The sequence below is a fragment of the Symphodus melops genome, assembly GCF_947650265.1.
Source record: "Symphodus melops genome assembly, chromosome: 17".
Lineage (NCBI taxonomy): Eukaryota > Metazoa > Chordata > Actinopteri > Labriformes > Labridae > Symphodus > Symphodus melops.
In genome coordinates, this window is record NC_136707.1 from 2413826 (window position 1) to 2435951 (window position 22126).

Here is a 22126-nt window from a genome sequence, read left to right on the forward strand (position 1 = left end):
TCAGGTCAGCGCACCTGAACCCGATTCAGCCATGTTGTGTTAAAGGACAAAGTTAATCTGCTGCTTATCCAACGGGCACACGCTGCTATGCTGCCCCCCTGTGGGCAGGAGTGGAACTGCTTAAACATGAATCTTATCAGAATGACCAGCAGGGTGCAACGTGCACAGCCTTTACGTTCTCAGGTGTGTACCAAGCACTCACAATAAAGCTACAGTCAAGTAACTTGTCAGTGTGCCACAGATTATTGATTTATGAATCCAACAATGCTCTCCTCTCCGCTGTTTTGTTGATATACTACGAACCTGTTGAAGTAGTTTCTTCATGAGTTTCGTCTGCCGCCGTGATCTGTACGTGACCAAGCAGACGAAGATCACAGAGACAGCCAGTGTGACGTTTCAGACTAACTGTGAAGCAGCAGACGCAGAGAAAGGGCTTTAAATTAATTTATTTAAAAAAAAGCATTTCTCCACTGAAGCAGAACAAACATCAATTTTTTTTCTTTTACTATTGTTGGAACGTGTACAATCAGAAAACAGACTCGCCGGGCCGCCAGAACAGAGTAAAAATAATCAAGCGAAAAGGTGGGACAAGGAGGGGGGGGGGGGGGTGTGTGTGGGAGGGGTGAGGGGGTCTGCCAACACCACGACGTCAACACAGCCAGGAGGAGGAAGAGGAGGGGACGAGGAGGGCGGGAGAAACGTGGAAAAAAAAGAAAAGAAGGAGGAGGAGGGAAATGAAAACACAAACATTGAATCAAGTGCAGGTCTGGTTTGGATAAAGCAGGTCTCTTTTTTTTTTTTTTTTCTCCCTCTGTTCAATTTTACAGTTTACAACTTCTCTTGTTGTCGGATACATGCAAGGTCAACATCTGGAACTACACATGGAGATTTCATATGCTTATATCGGTTATCTGTGCAAGTATTAAAATATGTAGGTATAACTAAGCAAAGATTTTATACGGATATGTCAGAACGAGGAGGAGGGGGTGGGGAGAGAGAGGAAACAAATATTACAAAAATCTAGTACACTGTTTCACCGAACGGAAAGAAAAGGAAGTCCACATTTAAAAAAAAAAAAAAAAAAAATCTAACGTAGTTACCGAAATGTCTTCGACCTCATCGTTTTGTACGCTTCCTTTCGTTAAATTATCTAGATAAGTGAAAATACATTGAAAAAAAAAAAAAAAGTCCTATGCTCCACATTTGAACAACAAAATACTGCATGTCTACGTACAGCTGCGATAAAGGAAGGTCAGTATTGTGAGAGGCTAGCTGCCAGAGTTTCAGGAATATTGGCTCCGAGTTTGATCCCTTTTCTGGATTTTGTTTTGTTTTCCAACCGTTGATTCTCGTCACGCTCACCGCTTCGTTGGTCCAGAGCCGCCCCGACGGGTCCCGGGGTTTTTGGGGGGGGGGAGTGGGTGGTTCTCTGCTGGCTGCCGGCGTCTCCAGTCTGCTTTGAGGTAGATGTGACAGAAAGGTGGCGTCCGGCCCGAGCAGACTCCTCCCCCCCCCCCCCCCGCCCCTCGCCCCGCTGCACCCGCTCGAGGTCAGCTCTTTAAGGGGTTAATGTTGTTAAGGCTTCCTGTGGTCTCGTTTTTTTGTTTTTTTAAGTCACTCTCCTGTTTCAGTGGCTCACAGGGGATACCTTTGAGTTCTTTGTTTTTGTTCTCAACCCACGTTCCAGTCTTTAAAGGGGTGGACTTCTTCTCTTTTTTTTTTTTTTTTTTTTCTTTTCCGTTTCCTTTTCGACGCTCTTGAACAGAAGTGAAATGAAAAAGAATCGCCTCCGTTTGGCACCTCGGGAGTCAGTGGTGATAGGAGAAATGAAAACGAACGACAGGGACGGACGAGAGAGAGAGAGAGAGAGAGAGAGAGAAAAACAATCGTGAAGGAGAAGGTGGTGATGGTGGTGAAGGAGGGAGAGGGGGGGGGCTCGTGTGTGTGTGGGCGTGTCCAGACTAATCGAGGTGGCTGCCGGTGTTGTTAGTCGAGTCTGAGTTGGCGGCGGGCTGGCCGGCGTCGTCGGCCTCTGTTTTGCTGCGCTTGCTGTCCGGCTGTTCGCTGGCTGCCTGGTCCCCGTTCTGTCGTTTGGTGGGGAGGGAGGCCGAGGCCGAGGCGTGGGCCGCCAGCAGGTGGAGGGGGCTCGCCACGACCGGAGCTGAGCGGGAGGAGAGGTAGGAAGAAGAAGAAGGGGGAGGGGTTATTATTATTATGATTATTTAGAGAAGACTTTATTAACATTCGGAGCAGGAGCCCTGAAGTGACAGTGGGGTTGTCATGGTAACAGAATTTGAAATACAACCCTAACTGGCTTCTACAGAGAAATCCAAGATTCCCCAAATCTGGTCAAAGTATCACCAGAAGACCATCAGCTGTGATCTGATTGGATCAACCTCTGATGATTGAAACCGTTGAAACAGGAAGTGAATTCAGACTCTATTTGGTTGAGTATGGCCACTTTGTTTATACTATTCATGTGTTCTCTGCAGCACATTTCTTCTTATTCTGCTCCATAAATGTTGAAAATATTCACAGCTGTCATTTTAGTCGACTTTTTTTTTTTGCTTCAGGTCAAAGTTCAAAGACTTCCAGGTTAACATGAGGCTGAAGATGAATATACAGCGGATGTCAAAGCTACTTGAACAAAAACAACAAAACACATGGAGTCATATCTGTCCCTGAGCTCCACCTGCTGGGCGAGTCGTAGAGAGAACCACACTTCCTGTCTCACACTTCCTGCCCGTGTGACACGTTTTTTTTTTCTTGCCTGTAGCACGCCACACGCCCACACTGGTCAGAGAAATGAAGGCAGGACTCAAAGTATTCCTCTAATGTATTTATTTCTGAGGCGTCTGCTTTCATAAATCTGACTGTTGTGACATCACTTTTTACTGAAGGCTGCTCCTTCGTTATCGATGGAGGTCGATGTTGTCGGTGTGAATGTTGAACGCTGACAGAGCGGGTTCCTCACCGGAGCTGACGGGTCCCTGGATGGCAGTGGTGATGCTGTGGGTGCCGTTCTGCGTGATGGCCTTGATGGGCAGCTGGTGCTGACCCAGGGGGGCCTGCTGCACGATGGTGACGGTCTGCAGCGGCGTGGCGGACTGGGTGCTCTGGATGATGCGACTTGAGCCGCCTATAGAGGTGATGGAGGGAACCGTCTCCACTTTGACTGAGAAGACGAGAGAAAACGTTTGAGTGTCTCATTGATGCACGTGAGAGAGACAGAGAGAAATGTGAAGCTCGTCCCCGTACCTTTGACCTCCGTGTGATCGCCGTTCTCCTGCAGCTCGCTCTTGTTGATGATGGTGGCCGGCTGGGCGATGACGGCCGGGCTGAGGGAGCCGGCGGGGATCTGCTGCAGGACGTGGACCGTCTGAACCGCCGGCTGGGAGGTGCTGGTGCTCACCGGGGAGGCCATGGTGTAGGTCACCGGCTTGATGGTCTGAGGTAACTGACGCTGGACTGCTATGAGTACCGGCTGGTTGCTAACAGGCGAGCCTAGACGACACGAGGATCGAGTCGTTTACATTCGTCACGTAGAAAATGTGAATCAGAACTTTAAAATCTAGCGTGATGGTCGTGCGTGGAATACCTGATGTGTTTTGTGCAAAGCGTGCTTCCTGGATGACTGCCAGTTTGGGCCCGACCGCCGGTATGGAGGCCGGCGCGGGAGCAGAGGAGGTGTCCATCTCCAGGGGGACCGGAGAGCCCTCTCGCGACAGACTGTCGGGGGTTTGGACGCCGCTGGAGTGAGCGGAGAGGACGCCCGAGTGATTGGGAGACGCCGGGGCGCTCCTGAGACAGAAGAGGACAGAAATGTAAGACATCCAGAGAGACGATTCGTCCAATAAGATCACATGATCCGTTTTAAATCGATGCCTGAGCCCGTCCAGGTCACACTGCAGAACTGCATTTAACCCTTCGAGGTTCTTGGGATTCTACTCTGGAGGGTCGTGCACTTTTTAAAGAAGGTAACTCAGAACTACAAGACAACATTTTGAGAACCGAGTCATGATGAGACTTCACATATGTTGTAACATCCACAAACAAACTCTTTCACCGTGTTAACGCCACCATTAAAGGGTAAAAAACTAGCTCCCATCTGCAGCCCCGCCCCCTCATTTACATGCACAAGCGCCATTGGTCCAGCAGCGGGTTTCAGCTCACGCATGCACGGGGTCGAGAGGCTGTGATTGGTTTATAAAACGTGGGTCGAGTTTACAGCTGCTACAGATGACGTCGTTTCTCTTTCAGAGCACCCGAGTTATTCATTCCTGTAAGGACCTAAAGACAATTTCAACCAACATATTAAAAAGTGTATCTGGAGGAAATGACCGACCCTGCCTTTAAGCTCGCCATATCGTGGTCATAAAATACAGACGTGTTGGATTTGTTGATAAATAAAGTTTTACATCTTGAACTTGTCAGATTAAAATACATTGTTGGTTAGTGTTATGTTTTTTTTTGTTTTTTTATATACACAGGTTTAGTTCAGGGCAGAGACGGGGTCACACGGGTACCTGGAGGACAGGGGTCCATGTGGGGTCCTGAAGCAGGGCACGCCCCGGGGCCTTCGTTTCCTGAACGCCTGCTCGATCAGCTTCCCCTCCGAGGACGGGTCTATCCTCCAGAACGAGCCTTTCCCCGGCTCCTCCTGCGACCGCGCCACTTTGATGAAGTAACGGTTCAGCGACAGGTTGTGACGGATCGAGTTCTGCGGAGGAGGAGGAGGAGGAGGAAGAGGAGGAGGGAGAAACGTTTAGCTGCTAGACGAGCTTCGAGTGTGGAAGCCGTGGCGTGCCGAGCGTGCTCACCTGCCAGCCCTTGTCGGCGGTCCTGTAGTAAGGGTAGTTCTTTGTGATGTGATTGTAGATTCCGTTTAGTGTGAGCTGCTTGTCCGTGGCCAGCGTTATGGCCTGGACGATCAGCTGTGCATAGGAGTACGGAGGTTTGGAGTCGTCCTGTGGAGGAGAGGAGACACATTTATCAAATCAAACATCACGTTGAACTGTTTCAATAACTCGTCTTATGATCCGCTGGCTGTTAGGTTTGTATTTATTCTGACATGGAGAGTTCATGAAGGGAACAATCACGACTAAACCTTTTGTTTTTACAGGGAAAATTAAAGAGATTTATCATAAAAAAGACACTTTAACGAGCTTGAGGGGGATTTAGTGAGAGAACGTGGCGTCCCCGTGTGACTCAGGTGACCTGAGGCCAACGACTTGTCCTGCAGCCCTTCCTCTCACCTTGGGACTGTCCCCTCCGGAGGCGTCTTTGTCGTTCTCGGGCTGCGAGTTGTCGTTCATGAGCTGCAGCTCCGCAGAGCTGACCATGCGCCCGCCCATCCTGTAGCCCGAGGAGCCGGCCCCCCGCGGGCTGGAGGGGCACGAGTTAGCAGCGCTGCAGGGGGGGGGGGAAGAGACACAACCACATCGTCAGGCTCGCTGTGAGAATAAACAAATCAAAACCGCTCTCTGCAAAACGGGAAACGAGCTTCGTGCTTCTCGTTGGGACTGAAGTGAACGCCGTGTGATGGTACGGTGAGAGCACGCGCTCCTGTCCCTGGTTTCCACTCATCTGCAGTCTGTGCTGCAGTGGCTCACTTTTGGCCCACATCTATGCAAATCAGTCCACCTCCTTAGAAACGCTGCAATGTTTAGGAGCTGCAATCAGGCCGAAAGCAACGAGACACTGAACTGTTCATCAAGTCTGATTATCAGTGAGAGAGAGACGGAGCGGGGCAGCAGGAGGCTTCAGATCGTCTTCAGCACTGATGTCTGTGGATCAAATAAAAAAAAAGGGGGGTGGGGGGGCAGCTCTGGAGTCTCTCACCCACTCCACCGTGAACACGTTTGTTGAATTCACCTTTGAATGTGGGACAGAGGTTGTTGGTTCGAAGCCATCTGTCTGAGATCAGAGGTTGAGAGGATCTCAGTGTGCCTCTCTGAACTAAGCCTAAGCTGATCACCGCACAGGGGCAGCCAAGTCAAGGTCAGCTGACGGCTCAAGGTCAGCTCGGGGGCGGGCGGGGGCGGCTTTGCTTCATCACTCCTGTCCTAGCATCCCATCACAGCCTCGAACACGAGATTCTTTTTTATTTTCTAAACTTGTAACTTCCTGTGAAGCAGGCGGCGGTCTGAGACCTCCCGGCTCAAAACGAAAGGGGGCGGGGCCTTCGCTGTCAGAGCAGCCAGCCACTTGTTCTATTCTTCAGACTTTACAGAAAGGCTTTTATGATGATCTGACTTTATGAGTCTCTCTGTGTTTACTGTCTGTTATAAAGCACTTTGTTGCTTGTATAGAAAAGTGCTTTCAAAATAAAGTATTATTATTATTGTTGACATTTATTGATGTCGTGGTTGGATAGTGATACAGTCACTTTCTGACAGTGTCTCTGGTATTATATCTGAAATGAAAAATAGTAAAAAACAAAACAAAAAAAAACCTTGACAATAATAATAAAAAAAAGAAAAAGAAAAGAGAAAAACAATCTTTTTTTTTTTTTTTTAGAAGATACACAGCAGTCTGTTTTAAACTTGTTTCGGGGTCTTGCTGGTTATCAGGTTCACTTTTTTTGGCATTGACCATCAGGTTGTTTTTTGTTTTTTTTGTCAAAGACCTTTTGAAAAAGACTTTTTTAAGCTCAATAAGTTTTTTTTTATTTTCTGGTTAAATTAAAAAAATTATAAAGTTCTGTTTTAACCAGAACCAGTTTTTAAACTAAAAAGAGCGTTTTCCATTTAGAGCGTTTTCCAGCCCGTTTCCCAGCTTCCAGAAACTGTTGAGACACATTCCTCCTGTAAAATGGCTGAGCGGTGATGACGTGAGCACCGTCAGCGCTGCGTACCTGATGGTGCCCGTGGGCGACGGCAGGGGGCTCATGAGGTGAGCGATGTTGTCTGGAATGTTGATGGTGAGGGGGGAGATCTGCGGCTGGACGGGCTTCACCGGCGACTCCGGAGCCTCTCGCTTTGCCTTCTTCCCGCTGGACAGGGCCGTGAACGTGATCTTGATGTTCGTGCTCGGGAACCTGAAGGTGCACCTGCAAAAACCAGACGCAGGAAACACAACACAGAAAAGCACATTGAATCAGCAATCACATCACAGCCACGACGGCGGGACGCTTTCAGAGAATTCAGGGTCAAACTGAATCCATCAGAAATGTGTTTTCGTAGAATTATTGAAGATGATAAAAACACAAACAGACGCCGCGAGCACAACTCAACGGACCGGTTCGATTCCAGCGAACGTGACAGACCTGAGGAGGAATCCACAGAACGCTCGGACTCATTCCTTCGAAACGATGGAAGGACTTTTTGAAGTCGTAGTTACTGTCCTCATTAAGAGGAGATGATGATGGGAGACATCAAACAGAGGAAACTCTTCTAAATCCTGTCAGGCTCAGACAGTCTGACACTCAGGAGACGGGGGGGGGGGGGCGGGGCCTGCTTGCCTTTTTCATTTAAAGACTGCCAGGCACGGCTTTTCTTTAAATCGGGCGCACACCTGCGCCTCCGGTCAGCTTTGGCGCTCGCAGGAAGAAGGGAGAGCGGCACACTTCCTGGAGCCGGGACCGAGGCGAGGGGAGACACCGGCCTCGGTGTCGCTCCCGTCTCGCTCGTTGCCCGGCGTGATTCAAACTCTGGCGTATGTGGAGGGAGAAACAGAACGGGCGTGAAGTGCAGTTGTCACCTCGTCACGCGTTGCTGCATGTTCAGAGTTACGTCGAAGACAAGAGTAGATGTTTCATTAAAAACATAAACTAATCCCTCTCAATGATGTGTTTTTTTTATGTTTTGGTGTCATGAGTCCAATGACTGAGTTTGACTTTAAATACTTTATTTAAGATGGTGTGAATCGACTGAGAAGAGTTTTCTCATTCGATGAAATACTTTTTCATTTAGTTTCATATTTTACAGACATAAAATGCAGCTGAAGAAGTGACATCACAATACACTGAATCCCAATTCTCCGCATGTGGCTTTAATATCGGATCGCTTCAATGCCAACCGCTTACAAAAAAAACCTTTACTGCTGGACTTTCTGATTATTTTCATGTTTTTTATATCCATTCACAGCCCGGATGTTTTAACACCCAGGAAGTTCGAAAGCTCACATGGTCGATCTGTCGTCAAATAAACCAATCACTTCACCTTCTTCACAGTGGGATTAAATGATCCTAAAAGCTCCCCCCCCCCTCAAACTGTGCATTCACTGAGGCCTCCCCTCATCAACAACAAGGTTGAAACTTTTTAAATGGCTGTTGCTACGCTGCCGAGCTGGGAGATCGACAACAAACAAAGCTCGTTGGACTGAAGACTCTCACTCGCTCGTCACCCCCGCTCGCCCTGGGGAGAGAAACTGAATGTCAACAAAAGAGGACGGCGAGACAGGAAGAGCACTTCCAACTTTGGGGAGAATGTGCGGGGTGTGGGAGAGGACGCGGGCGGGGGAGGGAGAGGGGGGGGGGAAAGGAGGGGGGGAGCTGTTTCTTTCTCCTCAGTCTGTTTACATCACCAAAGAGGAATCCCTGGAATACAAGTGAGCCGGCCCCTGGGCTGCGGCCCTGCGAGTTCTCTCATGCTGTCAGTCTTCGGCTCGTTACCGCAGACAGTCAGGGTCGTTTACACGTGGCCTTCGCGGCTCAAGGATTACAGTAAAGCATGCGAGCGAGGTGGCGAACGTGCACGTAGTAAAGACTGCCGCTGATTAAAAGCTCTTTACAGGCTGCAGACCTGATCAATAGAACGAACCTGAAACCACTCTGTGCTCCTTCCTCGAGCCCAACGAAACAAACGCCCCTCTAATGCACATGTACCATGAGCCAAACAGAAGAGCAACAAGCTCGAGAGAGAGAGACCAACGCTGGAGCTGCAGAGAATATTTCTAAACTTAGTGGTGCAAACATTGCATCAAGTCAAAACAAGTTCTTTTTTTTTTTTTTGTGCACATAAAAGAAAAGTGGTTTCACATTTGAGAGATTGCACAACAGCAGAGCGAGTCGGGCGTGTGTTGACAGAGGCAGAGCAGCACGCTCGTCGACATCCAGAGGAACAAACATCAAAAACTTCACCTCCATCTCTATCTTCTGTAGCTCCACTGGATTGTGAAATATGGAGATTAATCTGTCAATCACTTTGTTTTTCTTCCATATTGACCAATCGATCTTTTGAAATATCAGAGATGGTGAAAACTCTTAAGTTTCATTTCCTCACAGGATGCCGTAGGGAAAAGAAGCATACGTGTTTAACTTTCACCCAGCACTTCAATTTAATCTTAATGCAGCGTTTAAACTATGGTTACGATTAGTTTTCAGAAAAAAATGGTCGGCTCTTCTCGTGCTAACGGATTCAGCATTTCAACACTAGCAAACGGGCGAGGGAAATTCATCAAAATTGAATCCAAAATGACATTCAGAACCTCTGACCGACGTGATCTCGTCCACGTCGATTACTTGGATTATTTTCAGGGCAGAGTAATGTGACGACACATCCATCATCGACACAGAAGCCATGTCCGTCGTTTGGACACATTTCATCTTTAGAGACGCCGAAGGAAAAAAAAAAAAAAAGAGTCAAACATAAAAACTGTTTGCAAGAAATGCTATTTATTTATTTTCTACTATTTGAGAGATTTTGATTTGTACTTTAAAACTGAAATAATCGTGTAATCATATTGGTCTTTAATTATGCGTTTACATTTTTAGTTAATAGTTATTGTTTAATGTTTACATTTGTACAATGAGAGCGCAGTCCACACAAGTTAAACATATCTGACCAATATAGCTGATTCTGAAATGCGTCATTTTAATTTAAATCGATGATTTGATTTATGTTCGAAATATTCAATAACCACAAAAAAGTTGAGATATTCAGTCTGTCTGTCATCCCAGCTTTAATAATTTACAGTAGAGACCACGTCAGTGAACTATGAAGACAAAAACAACAAACAATCGTTCATAAGTAAACGGCGGACATTGCTTTTTCTTTTGTTTATTATTTTTTTAATGAGTTTGTTTTTGTTTATCTTTGTCTTCTGTAAAGCACATTTCTACGAACATGTTTCTAGGAAATGTGCTATACAAATAAAAGTTAATTAGTTGTAATTGAGGTCAATTTGTTTAATTAATCGTGATACTCACTTGAGGTCAAATCGACCCGGCTCTATGACGTACAGATAAACGTGTGTGATAAATGTTTGTTTGTAAACATCATGATCACGTCACAGGTTCAGACAAAATGACAACAAAACAGCTCTGAAGCTAGACCTCTACAGGAAACATTTACTATCAAACCAATATAAAATAATGTTTGTTGTGGGAGAGTTGTAGGTCAAACGATCTCGTATGTATTGACTCGGGCTGATGTGAATGGAGGTCAAAGGTCACGCGGGCTGCGCTGCTGCTCAGAGCCTGCAGGGCGGGGACGGGACTGGTTTGTTTACGTTTCGGGGTCGAAGAGGAGAGCTTCATTCACAAACTACACACAAACACTACACAGCTAACTGAGCCCGCTGTGCTGCCGTGTTTGCATGAAAAACAAGCGCGAATGTTTACACTTTCATCGCATAAACGTGTTGTGACTTTATGGGAGGAAAAAAATGACAGAAAGGCGTCTACAATTAAACATCAACAATGGCGTCTCTTTATGGGTTATTTAAGCGGCGGAGTGGAGACCGTGTGGTATGCGGAGAAGTTAACCACAGGAGGGAATGTGGGAAGAAGGCAGGCGGCTAATTGACCCTGCTGCTAACAAAAAAAAATGTCAACAAAGAAAATGGCATTGAGGACAGGATGCGGACTTCTTTGCTAACATGCTAAACACGTGGTCCTCTTGTTACTGCTGGCCCCATATAAAGGCAATGTTGTTAAACTGGAGCCGTGCCGCGGCTGCAGGCGCTGGAAGCGTCCACATGTGCACTTACATTCTTGGGAGCTGCAGAGGAGGGGCGCCCCGTCGGAGGAACACTCCGTCTACGAACACCCCGTTTTTACCGAGACACCTCAGGTAGAAGTCCCCGCTGCCGGTACCGTCGTCGCTGGCGGTGAATATCTCCAGATGCCTCCGCGAGATGAAGCTGGAGTGGCCCATGCTCACGTCCACGGAGCCCTGAGACGAGTTCCGGCCGACGGTCACCGAGCGCTTTTTCATCATGTATTCGAATTCGCGGCCCTCGAGCCGGGCAACCGGCCCAGACGATCCGCTCACCACGGCCATGTTGGGGTTAAGGTCTCCAAACGACGAATACAGGGGATAAGGGGGGAGGGGGTGAAACACCGGTGTGCAAGGCGCCCGAGTGTGGCCTGGAGGAGGCGTGAAAATGGATCAAATGTACAAGAGGGGCATCGAATTCAAAACAGGAATTTAGAGGGGAACATGCGAGGCCAGGGACAGCGGCTCCGACCCACCGCCGAGAGAAAGGGTAGCGGAGAGATCCAACCAAACAGAGCCGGAGGGCGGGTACCTTTTTTTCCACTGACAGCGCGCTCAACCAATCCGAATCAAGGACGCCGATGCAGCCCCGCGATGGCGACCAATCACACGCGAGGATTAATCCGAGGACGGATTCAAGGTCGGTTGATGAGTAGCAATACGCGCATATGCTGCCTGGTTAAAAGAAAAACAAGGGAGTTTTACGCCACACAAGAAGGGAAGGGAGCAACCGGTTTACACGTGCAATCACCCACCGGAACCACTACATCGAAAAATAATCGACCGACTGTGATTATTCTTCGACACCACCGTATAATCGTGTATTTAGAGCAGGAAACAACCACATCTTTGAGATAATTCTGCAGGATTAGGCACGTTTTAGATCCACCGTTGCTACAGCGCAAATCCACATTACATGTAGGTCCTCCTCTTCCACTACAGACTCCATGTCTGGTTTAAGATGTTTCCCTCTTTGCAGCATCTCACTTTGCAATGATGAGGTTGGCTTATTTTAAATGACCATATTTACAATCTGTAATCAGCTCAAATATAATGTGGTTGCCATGCCAGAGCGTCAGGCAGAGCTGCTTCAGGTTAGCTGCTGGGGCTGCAGGTTTGTAAGCCTGAGCCGTCCTGTCTGCAGGCCCTGTTATCATCAGGGTGACTGACCCTGCCATCTGTAGGCCACTTGTTTGTAAACACTGTTGGACCGTCTGTGCTCAAGTTTTGTGTGTGTGTGTGTGTGTGTGGGGGGGGGGGGGGGTGGGGGTGGGGCGCGTGCAACCAGCCAAGGCCACTTATAGGCATTAACACCTCTGACAAGGTGTAAAGTAATGACCAGGCTTTTACAGTGTCATTGAATGCAGCATGGAGGCAACACCAAGGTTAGTTAACGCCAGAATAATGAATATGCTGTAAGGAAAACATTTAGTGAGGACAAGGGCAAACATTCAACATGCTGGTCAATCATTGTCAAGTCAGACTATCATCCAAAGGAAATACTGTTTATAATCCCTTGCACTACTGAATGTCAATTCCTCTTCTCTCTCTCTCTCTCTCTCTTTTTTAACAAAACAAATGTTTACACATTCAATATGTTTTTCATAGATCTACTAGATATTCATATTTAACATTAAGGTCTTTCAATATTCTCTGAATTTCTCAATTTAAGCTTTAGTGTTTTTCTTTAAAGCCCCTCAGGGGAGTTTTTTTTATGAAACATACTGAAATCAATGCTGATCAATGCATGAACTCGAAGAGGAAACAAGACCACCAGCAACATGGCTGATGATTTCTATATCCTAATATTTAAAGATCATAACTTCAGTCGGGGGGGGGGGGGGGGGGGTATAGGTGTCAAAGCCAGTGAGTCACAGCACACTTACAGCAAACAACCTTTGTTGACAATTTCTGCTGCAAAGATTCACATAAAAAAAACATGACTGACAGGACAAAATCCCTCCAAAGAAGAGATGCACTTCATGAATGGGGGGGCGCCAAAATGGACACAAGCTGACAGTTCTTCACAGGAGCTACATTTCAAACTCAACACGTCCAGCTGTTGAACAGTTTTTTGAAACTTCCTGAAACCATGTCGTAAAAAGACACTCGTGCTTTATAGCTTACTGGTATAGCGAGACAGAATCAGTGAATGAAACAAGAGCAGAGAAGAACAAACTTGAGAACAGAAAACGTAGTGCAACAGTTAAATTACAAGCACGCAGATAGTAGCCATTCATGGTTGTGCACTGATTACAGTAAAGAAAGGTCACCACCCCCTCCCACATGAGATCTCCTGATTATATCCTGCTGTTATAACAGTTGAAATAGTGGAATGTACCTTTAAGTGTTGCAGCGTTGCTATAGTTACAAGGGGAGCGACGTCACTAGTCGACGCTTTGTTTTATCGTTGTTTAGTTTGAGGACCTCGGCCTGTCACCGAGCTCCTGTTTTCTCTTTCACCTCTCGACTTAACTCGACAGTAATGTTGGGGTTCATGTGAACACTACGCTCATGTTCAGAAGGTTCACGCTGACGCTCTTCTGGCACTCTGGTTAAAGTCTGGCTCTCTGCACAGGACTTTGTCATTTTACGCATGAAAGCTGCTTTTATCTATATCGCACAAATACATTAAAACCAGTTCTGTACCGAAACATTTCAAATGCATGTGTGCAAGGGAGACTGTTTGCAGAAAGACAAGAACATACACAACACGGGGTGTCTTGGACTTCTATTTTTGTTGCTGTGTCAAACAAAGCATCCCTATAGTTTGATTTTTTTTTTCTCCCAAGGATCTCACCAAAGTGTAAAATGTTGTTGCCGTGACAACTATAACAGGAAGTTGTCTCTGTACTGTGGTTTACAGTCTTGTCAGTTTGTAACACAGCAGGATTATACCGTTGAATTCCTCCTCCTCTTGATCCTGTGACTTTGACTCCACCACTGGAGGGAGACACACACAACACAATCCTCTACAGATGACATCATGGACTCACCAGCCATTTTAAGCTTTGAGGCTCAAGTATAGTGATCACAAACGGAACAGAGTTATGATCAGTCATCATTATCTGCCTTCAGTGTCTATCCAAACAAATGAAACACATCATTTTATCTGATAACAAATCACAGCATCTGCAGAGTGCAGATTACACCGCTAATGGAGTTTATCATCTTAAAAACATTTGGAAACGTTAGACCGATCGCTTTGAGAAAACAATCGCTTCGTGCTCCTGATGCTGTGGAAATATCAGGGAATGACTCGTATCCAAATCTCGCTCTCTAAAACCAGCATGTGACATTAAAAACGATCGAATCAAATGCACCTAATGGCTGTATCAGCGTGTATTCATGTTACTTGAAGCGGTTGTTTGTCAAAGATGTCACTCCAGTGCAGGAAGAGAGCTCATCAGCGGCTGTGACAAAGCTCATGGAGATCAACTGATGATGAGTCAAAAGCTCTCTTAAACCACGAGATTAGGACAAAGGACTGACAAAAGAGTCCTCGCTTTATCATTTGATTTCAGCTGCAACCAACCAGGGAGTTGATTTCAGCAGATACAAACACATAGTGTGAAACCAGCTCTCAAAAACAAATGAGTTAAAGGAATAAAATACAAAACAGCCCATTAGCAAGATTTAAAACAAAACAAAACAAAAATTGGAAGTGGAATTAAAGTGGAAGTAAAGGATGAAATGTGGGACATGACATCATGTCTGGTGTTCTTGACACGCGCTTCTTGATTGTTTGGCTCCTGTTTTCATATTAATGAACGAAGCCTGAGTGATGTTATTCCTCTTTTTTTCTGGTGTTAGATGCTCTTTACTGTGGTTTCCAGGTGTCATGTGCACGTTTCGGCACATCTATTTGCAAAAATTCAAAGTCCACAGAAACGTGGCTTCTACTACCTCCTCCTGTTAGCTGTAGCAATAGCTATGAAATGAAACGCTCGGCCTCTAGCCCCCCCTCATTGAAAATGTGTTGAGTGACATCACAAGACAACGATGTCTCCCTTCAGACTGACTGTAGCATTCCCAATATGGTAAAAGGGGCGGGACATATCCGAAAACAAAGCCAAAACCTCTTCATGGGAGATTCTGAGGGTTAGAAATACAGGCAGATAAGAGAGCCTGCATGAAAACAGACACTTTCTTCAACATTAGTGATCGTGAACGTGCTTTTAAAAAATTCAACCCTGATCTTCATTTATGCTGTCAAATCAGTTATTTTTTCCAGTCATGTGTATGTGACTTCCTGTGTTCCTGGAGCCAGCCTCTAGTGGACACTCGATGAACTGCAGGATTTTGCATTTCTTCATTGGGCTTCATTTTTTCAACACCGGAGGTTTCCGCTTGGCGAAGACAGATGCTCCTTTCTGCTTCTAAAAGAACGGAGAATAAATGATTTATGTGGGATACTACATGTCACTTTTTGCAGTGTGAACTCTGCATCTCTCACAGGAGTCGTTATAATGAATTGATGAGTACAGTTGTGAGTATGGTTGTAATGACAGATACCATCAAGACATCCCTGGGATTTGAGCAGCACAGATAAAGGTGGCGTCCTGCAGAGGGGAGGGAGGCGCCAAGCAGCAGGGTTTCCATCTCTTTACAGAAAGAGAGAGAGAGAGAGCTCCATTACGCCTCTCCTCCATTTTCCCTCTCAGGGCCAGCAGCCAAATGGACACATTAATAACACTCTCCATGTCTGGGGGAGCTAATGGCGCCTTGAGTGCTGATTAAGGCGGGGAAGAGTTGGTCTGGGTGGAGGCAGTGTAAGTTTCATCCTCTGGGCTGGCTGCAGCATCTCACACAGCTCAGAGGTTGTTGTTTTTTTTTTTTTTTTTTTCTTCTAAGGCGAACTGCTAATTGGATGACACCTGTAATTATTTCCTGGAGCTTCGTTGCTTTAAGAAATAACATGTTTCCTGTGATCGTTAAGTGCCTGTGTGAATGTAATGTTTACACTGCAAAAAAAAGAACCATAAATCACATTAAAGCAATCAGAGTGTGTTTGTCTGGCAGGGTTTTCCTTTATATCAGGGAGTTTTATATGTTCTTAATGAGAATAAATAAAGTGAACGACTGTTTCAACACATTCAGGACAAAACATTTACAAAAGGAATTGATTTTTTTTTGGTCAATTAAAACGACAGCACACTTCGTATTTGGGGAAAACACAAGCTGACGAGTCGACATCAACAGGCAAGACTAATGAAGAGCAGCGTTTGGGCCGCGTTGAGCACTCTGACTGCGATCAGGGATCGTGCACGCCATCCGCATGAAGCGTGAATCAAGTCTGAGTCGTTTGATTTCTGTACAGTTCTGCTGTATCGCCAAGTCGTCTCCTTAAAGGTCCTGTCAGGAGCTTTTAGCTTGTTTTAAAAGAGACTGAAATCAATAATGCAGCCTTTTTTATGACCCGTTGAAGCCAACCAGACCATCAGCACGAAGACTGACTATATTTCTATAAAGCACTTTATAATGTCCAAAACCTCTTGGGAGGGCTCGGTGTCAGACTTAGTCCTGAGTTCACGCCAGTTGCACTTATAGGACACGATTTGGAAAATGAAGGATTAGATTATTTAACCTTTTCTCAAAAGATCTGAGCGAGTTACTTCGCGGCAGGTAGGTTTCCGTCGTGCCATATTTCCTTCTTTTATTGTTGTTGTTTCTTCCTTTTTGTGTTGAAGAGAAGTTTTTTTTACAGTGTAAAGAACTGGGTGGATCTTAAATAACCGTGACTAGAAACCTACACTGCCTGTTTGGCTCGTTTGAAACAGAGGCGCAGCCTGTCAAAGAAAACAACAGCAGTCTTTTTTTAAAGCATGTTTTAGTAAATATTGTCCTCCTTTATAATAAAAGCAGAGTCACTCTCACGCTGTACATCGACAGTCCGGCTGTCAGGAGGCGACCCTGGCTCAAGGCTCTTAGGTGGGCCGTGTTGGGGTCAATGATTGACCCCTAAATAGCATCAAGAATAACAACTTTTTATTTTTACTGATTTAAAATACATTCATTCAATACATTGTAAATAATTCATATACATTTCAGTGTGCAATCTCATGCTATACACCCAGAGGAAAACACCAAAACATTGAGATATGCTGAAGGAGGCCTGCCTCTGATGAAAAACAAACAGACGAGTACGTTTGAAATTCGATGGTGATAATAACGGGGGCCAACGAGTGAAAACACAGCCAGAGCAAGGAAATGAAAAAAAGAGCAGAGATGTAAATTCAGGCCTAAAAGAATGGTGAAGATATTTTCTATTTTATTCTCTATTATATTTGATTTTGTTTTACAGTCTAAATGATCTCTATATAATTCTGTACTGTGTTTTTGAGCAACGGCAAACTAAATGAAATTAAATTATTAATACATTATTTCTGAATCTGAAGCACAAAGTGCGAGCAGCAAAGCTTAATGTGCTTTATAACCTTTTAGCAGCATTAGCTTGTTTATTTAGCGAGATTTAAAGTAATGCATAGTGTCATACAATGCTGTCATGTTGCACAAGAAAACAGGCAGCTTTGACCCATCGTCATTTTTCCTTCATGCTGACATCTACATAAAAGATAAAACGTCAATAAATAAGACAAACAGCATTTTCACTGGACAGTTTTTAGAGCTTGGAATACATCCTTCAACAAAGTCCTTCAGTCCTCTCTGTCCATGTACCTCCACAGTTGTTTTCAGGCTGCAGGAGGTGAATTCTTCCATCTCCTGGGATTAGTCAAATGTGCTGCTGCTCGTGCATTTGGATTTATCAGACATCCTTCATTCAGGCAGAACCTGCAGAGCTTCACAGTGCCACAGGTTTCACAAAGTCATGGTTTCTTCAGGGCCGGGTTTACGCATCATCCGTCGGCATGCTGGCTGATTTAAAAGAGGAGCGGAGCGTCTTGGGCCTTGCTTCCTCTCAGCTCACAGCATGTCCGACTTGGTCAGGCTGAGCTCATCCTCGGGCACCCTGAGGTCCCCCATGTACCAGAATATCCAGAACACCAGACTGAGGAAGATCAGCAACGGCCCGGAGAACACAAAGAAGTCCCAGTAGTCCAAAGGAGCGAAGATCCCGGTGAGCAACAGGGCGAGACCCACGACATCCAGGAACACGGCCAGCGCCAAGAAGGCGACGCCGTACCTCGTGTGCTCCATAGTCAAGTCAAGACGAGGACAGGTGGATGTTGTCTGAAGCGCCTGGCAGGAATGACAGCGAGTCCTATCTTTTTTTCTGAGACATTCCACTTGCTGCGCAGCACACCCTGCATTTCTCTCATAGCACCAGATGCAGTGGTAAGACTGGAATCTGCTCATTAACAGAGGCCATCCTCATTCCTCAGCAGGGCTGACTTGTTTTGAACCCTTTGTGTCGTTAATATGACACATCGAACGTGTTGTGTGTGGCCAGATTTATGCACATATATTTCCTAATCAGCCTCCTCTAAGCTGCTGTTAACACACAGATAAGCCTGCTGTAATTTATGGACCCCCTCGGGTCTTTTTGTTCGGCTAATGAAACCAAAGATTCTTCGAGGCATTAGCATATTACATCTCTTATCAGTATTGTTCAACAATTCCTCGTGCATGGGGAGACCTTTGTTTTTGGCTACTCGGTCACTCCCTGCTAACTACAAACATGTCTGACTTTGAATGATGAATCCAGAATCGTTTTAAATCAAACATAGATCCTTATTCGAAACGTGACCCCGAGAATTTAAATTGAATCAAATCGTGAGAAGTCTACGCCCCTCATGTCTACGCTTTGATAGATGTGTCTGTTTTCTCCAGATAAATCATGACTCATCTTATATTGGTACAAATATCCACCAGTAACACTTCTAGTGTGATTCTGAAAGTGTACTTTTGCTCGACCTCCTTCATAGAGCCCGACCGATAAATCAGCCGGCCCGTAATATCGGCCGATATAAGGATATCCACTGACTATCAACATCAACTAATTTTATCACATAATTGCGTCGATATTATGGCTCTGTGGCTCAGTGGGTAGAGTCGTCGAAGGTTTGATCCCCAGGTCCTGCAGCTACATGTCCAGTGTGTCCCCAGTGGATTCTCCTGCTTTGTTGGCGGCGTATGAACCTCAATTGAAAACCTTTATTTTAACTAGAAAGACACAGAGGGTTCCCTCATTTTCAGTGACATCGAGCTCACAGCACAGAAGAAGAGATTCAACAAAAGTGATCAGCTAAAAAAAAAAAAGGACAACAGTTACACAGTTAATAACAGTTACATATCGATGATGTCCTTTACTCTGGATTTAAAGGCTGCAAGTAGGCAGAGTCCGAACTTTTAAAATGTCGTTCCAGGAATCAGGAGCATCAAATGAAACCCCATGTGTATCGAAGGGATTAGTTACTTTGTGTTTGGATTCAATCTTGCACTGGATTTGGATGGTACACTCTCGTCAGCAGCAGGGTCACTTTTGATCGAATCCTCAGGACAGGAAATATCAACTGTCATTATATGGGCATCACAATGACATGTAAAAAGTGTCATGTATACAAGTGAAACACTATATCACTGTAAACATGGTTTGCACATGACTCTCCCACTGAGTTCAAAGGTTCACATCAGGTAGAATATTAACCTGTTATTTCTTCTTTTTGCTCTGCGGGGTGGAAACATTACTCTGAAATGATCCTTCACAGTCCACGCTTCATGCCTGTCTTTGACTCGCTCGCCTTTTGTGAAGCGTCCGACACAAAGAGGAAACAAAACGCAATGGAAACTTCTCAGCGAGCAGCTTGTTTGACCAGTCAAGCTGCCGCTGTTTACCTCTGCGGTGCCGCTCGTTCGCTTACTGTAGCAGAGAGGATTGTGTTGTATTTACTGTAACGTCATCACCTGTTTGATTAAAGGGCACCAGGCTCTCAGTCAGTCATGCAAACTCTTCCCTTTGTTTGGAATGAAAACCGGTCGGGGCGGTGACATTTGCACAAGGTGCAACTCGGATCAGAGGTCACGGGCTTCTGATCCAAACGCATGACAAGCAGATGTGTTAAAAAAACAAAAAAACCCATCTCAGCTGATGTGAAGTGAGACATGCAGGAGCCCGAGTTTCCCATGATCCTCTGTTGAGGACTTTCTGCTCTGTTAACCCAACGCCACACCGCAAACACAAACCAGTCGGACCAGTGTTTGTTGTTTTGACAGCAAAGCATAAGAGCCACATGACTTGACTTTTCTGTCAGCTGGCAGCTTTAACGTGTGTGTGTGAAAAAAAGAAAGTCAAGAAAAACATTTATGAATAAAACGGAGCGTTATTTTATTGGATGGCACACCAGCTTTTCTGAGGATGCAAAAACAAGAGATCTAACACGACAGGAATACAAGAACAGTTATATCAACAATTCATATGTTTTTAAAAGAGATTTGGGGCTTTTAGGAACCAAGCGAGTAACTCAACAATATTAATTAGCTTGTAAATGACCACAGCCTGGTATACACTGTACAACTGCATACAAACTGTGTCCTAGTACAAGCTCACTGGGAGTTATACAGGATCTGTGTGGGTCACGCACTCCAAGAGCTGAACACGCCCTCTCTAGTCAGTGCTCGTGTTTCCACAGTCCGCCTGCAGCGCTGCTCTGCTACGCTGCAAACACACGGAGCTCACTGCCAGCACGCCTTAAACTTAACAGAGCAGATAGATCCAAACAGGAAGTCAGACGAGGGAACGCACCCAGCATCCTCTCAACCTCAGCGCAGAACAAAATAGTCTCAGACTCCAGATTGAATATCCTTTATATCTCTTTATAGACGTTACATGAGAACCAGCACTAAAGGAAGATCAGATCAACCTTAAAGGCAAACGAAGACGTTTGTTTTATTCCTGAGGGATCTTGTGATCCCGGGACGGCAGTATAGCTGCTCACGCTTCATAATCGGACCTATTAGAGGCTTGTCGTCCGATGGAGCAAAAACACAACCATCAGTCACACTGTGAGACTGAATCATTCATGATGCACTGTGGTCACACTGTATGTACACAAGTTCTTTTTTTTTCTTTTTTTAATATGCACGCCGTAAATATTCACACTGGCAAAAAAGCTTTCCCTCTCTCTCTCTTTGATACACACACAAATTTAGCATCACAAGCTAATTCGCAGCTAAATATTTCCCGCTTCAGCTGAAGGTCCTCAAATAACTCCTGCCAACGTTTCTCTCATGGTAGGAAGGGTAAGACAGATTAAACAGGCATGCTTGCTGTTGCCATGGTGATTAAGGACTTTGGACTTTGTCTGCCAGTGATGCAGGCACAATCAGGAAAAGAAAGTCCCGGAGTTGCTCTGCTCTCATTGTGCGAGTGTGTGCAGTCGTACGATCAAAATTTCAAACGTCATGAAATCATCCGACCGGCTGATTAGGTCGTGATCAGCCGTGTTGCTTCGCTGTACAATGTACGACTAACAACACGTGTGTTCAGCCCGACTTCAAAATCAGATGTACGACTCAAAAATGGTTTCTAAATAAACCTTCAAACGTTCTGCACAGTGTAGATGAAAAGAGTTTTGGAATTGCATTAGCAGATTGCTGCAGCCTGCAGGAACCAAAACAGGCTGTACACTTCCTCCAACACGCTCCTTCTTGATGTTTACCACGGAGCAGCTCAGAGTGTCTGAACGTTACATGAAGGATTCTCACAGAGGTTCAACTTTTGGTTTAAAAGGAAGATGTTTGTAAAAACATAAACAGCTGTCACATCGCTCATTTAAAGTGACCAGACTCCACTGAGAAAAACACCTCGCAGGACATGAAAAATGTTTGCTCTACTCCCACTTCAAAATGGCTTAAATATTTTATTGGATCAAAACCTGGGCACACAAACCCAAAATTTTCCAGTAATTAGTTTTATAGAGAAAAATGTATTCAATGCACAATCGGCTTAAAATATGATTTTTTTTAAAAAAAACAACAACAACTCTTTATGTGTAATATTTATTTTGTGTTTATGAAATGACAAGATTGTTATGAATCTATTTACCATCATGTTTTATAGGGACACTTTGAGAAGTCTTACTGTCCCAGGCTATCTAGATCAGGAGTGCAAAGGAAGCTTTAAAAAAGCTGTAAAGAATCGTTTTTATATTAAATAAACATTAAATACAAATAAACTTATTTTAAAAAATAAAAACAAACAAAAAATAGATAAATTGCAGGGAGTT

At 45.2% G+C, this 22126-nt stretch overlaps 1 protein-coding gene across 1 annotated transcript; it reads right to left on the reverse strand.

Annotated features, from left to right (window-relative positions):
- Positions 1-430: 430 nt before the first annotated feature.
- Positions 431-11492, reverse strand: foxk2b (forkhead box K2b). The gene is made up of 9 exons (XM_079365332.1): positions 10933-11492; positions 6857-7051; positions 5256-5409; positions 4821-4967; positions 4527-4720; positions 3599-3801; positions 3259-3504; positions 2975-3175; positions 431-2161 (listed from the first exon to the last, which is right to left on the reverse strand). The coding sequence occupies exons 1-9, from the start codon at positions 11223-11225 to the stop codon at positions 1962-1964; spliced, it is 1833 nt and encodes a 610-aa protein (XP_079221458.1). The 5' UTR covers positions 11226-11492; the 3' UTR covers positions 431-1961.
- Between the last annotated feature and the right edge of the window lie 10634 nt (positions 11493-22126).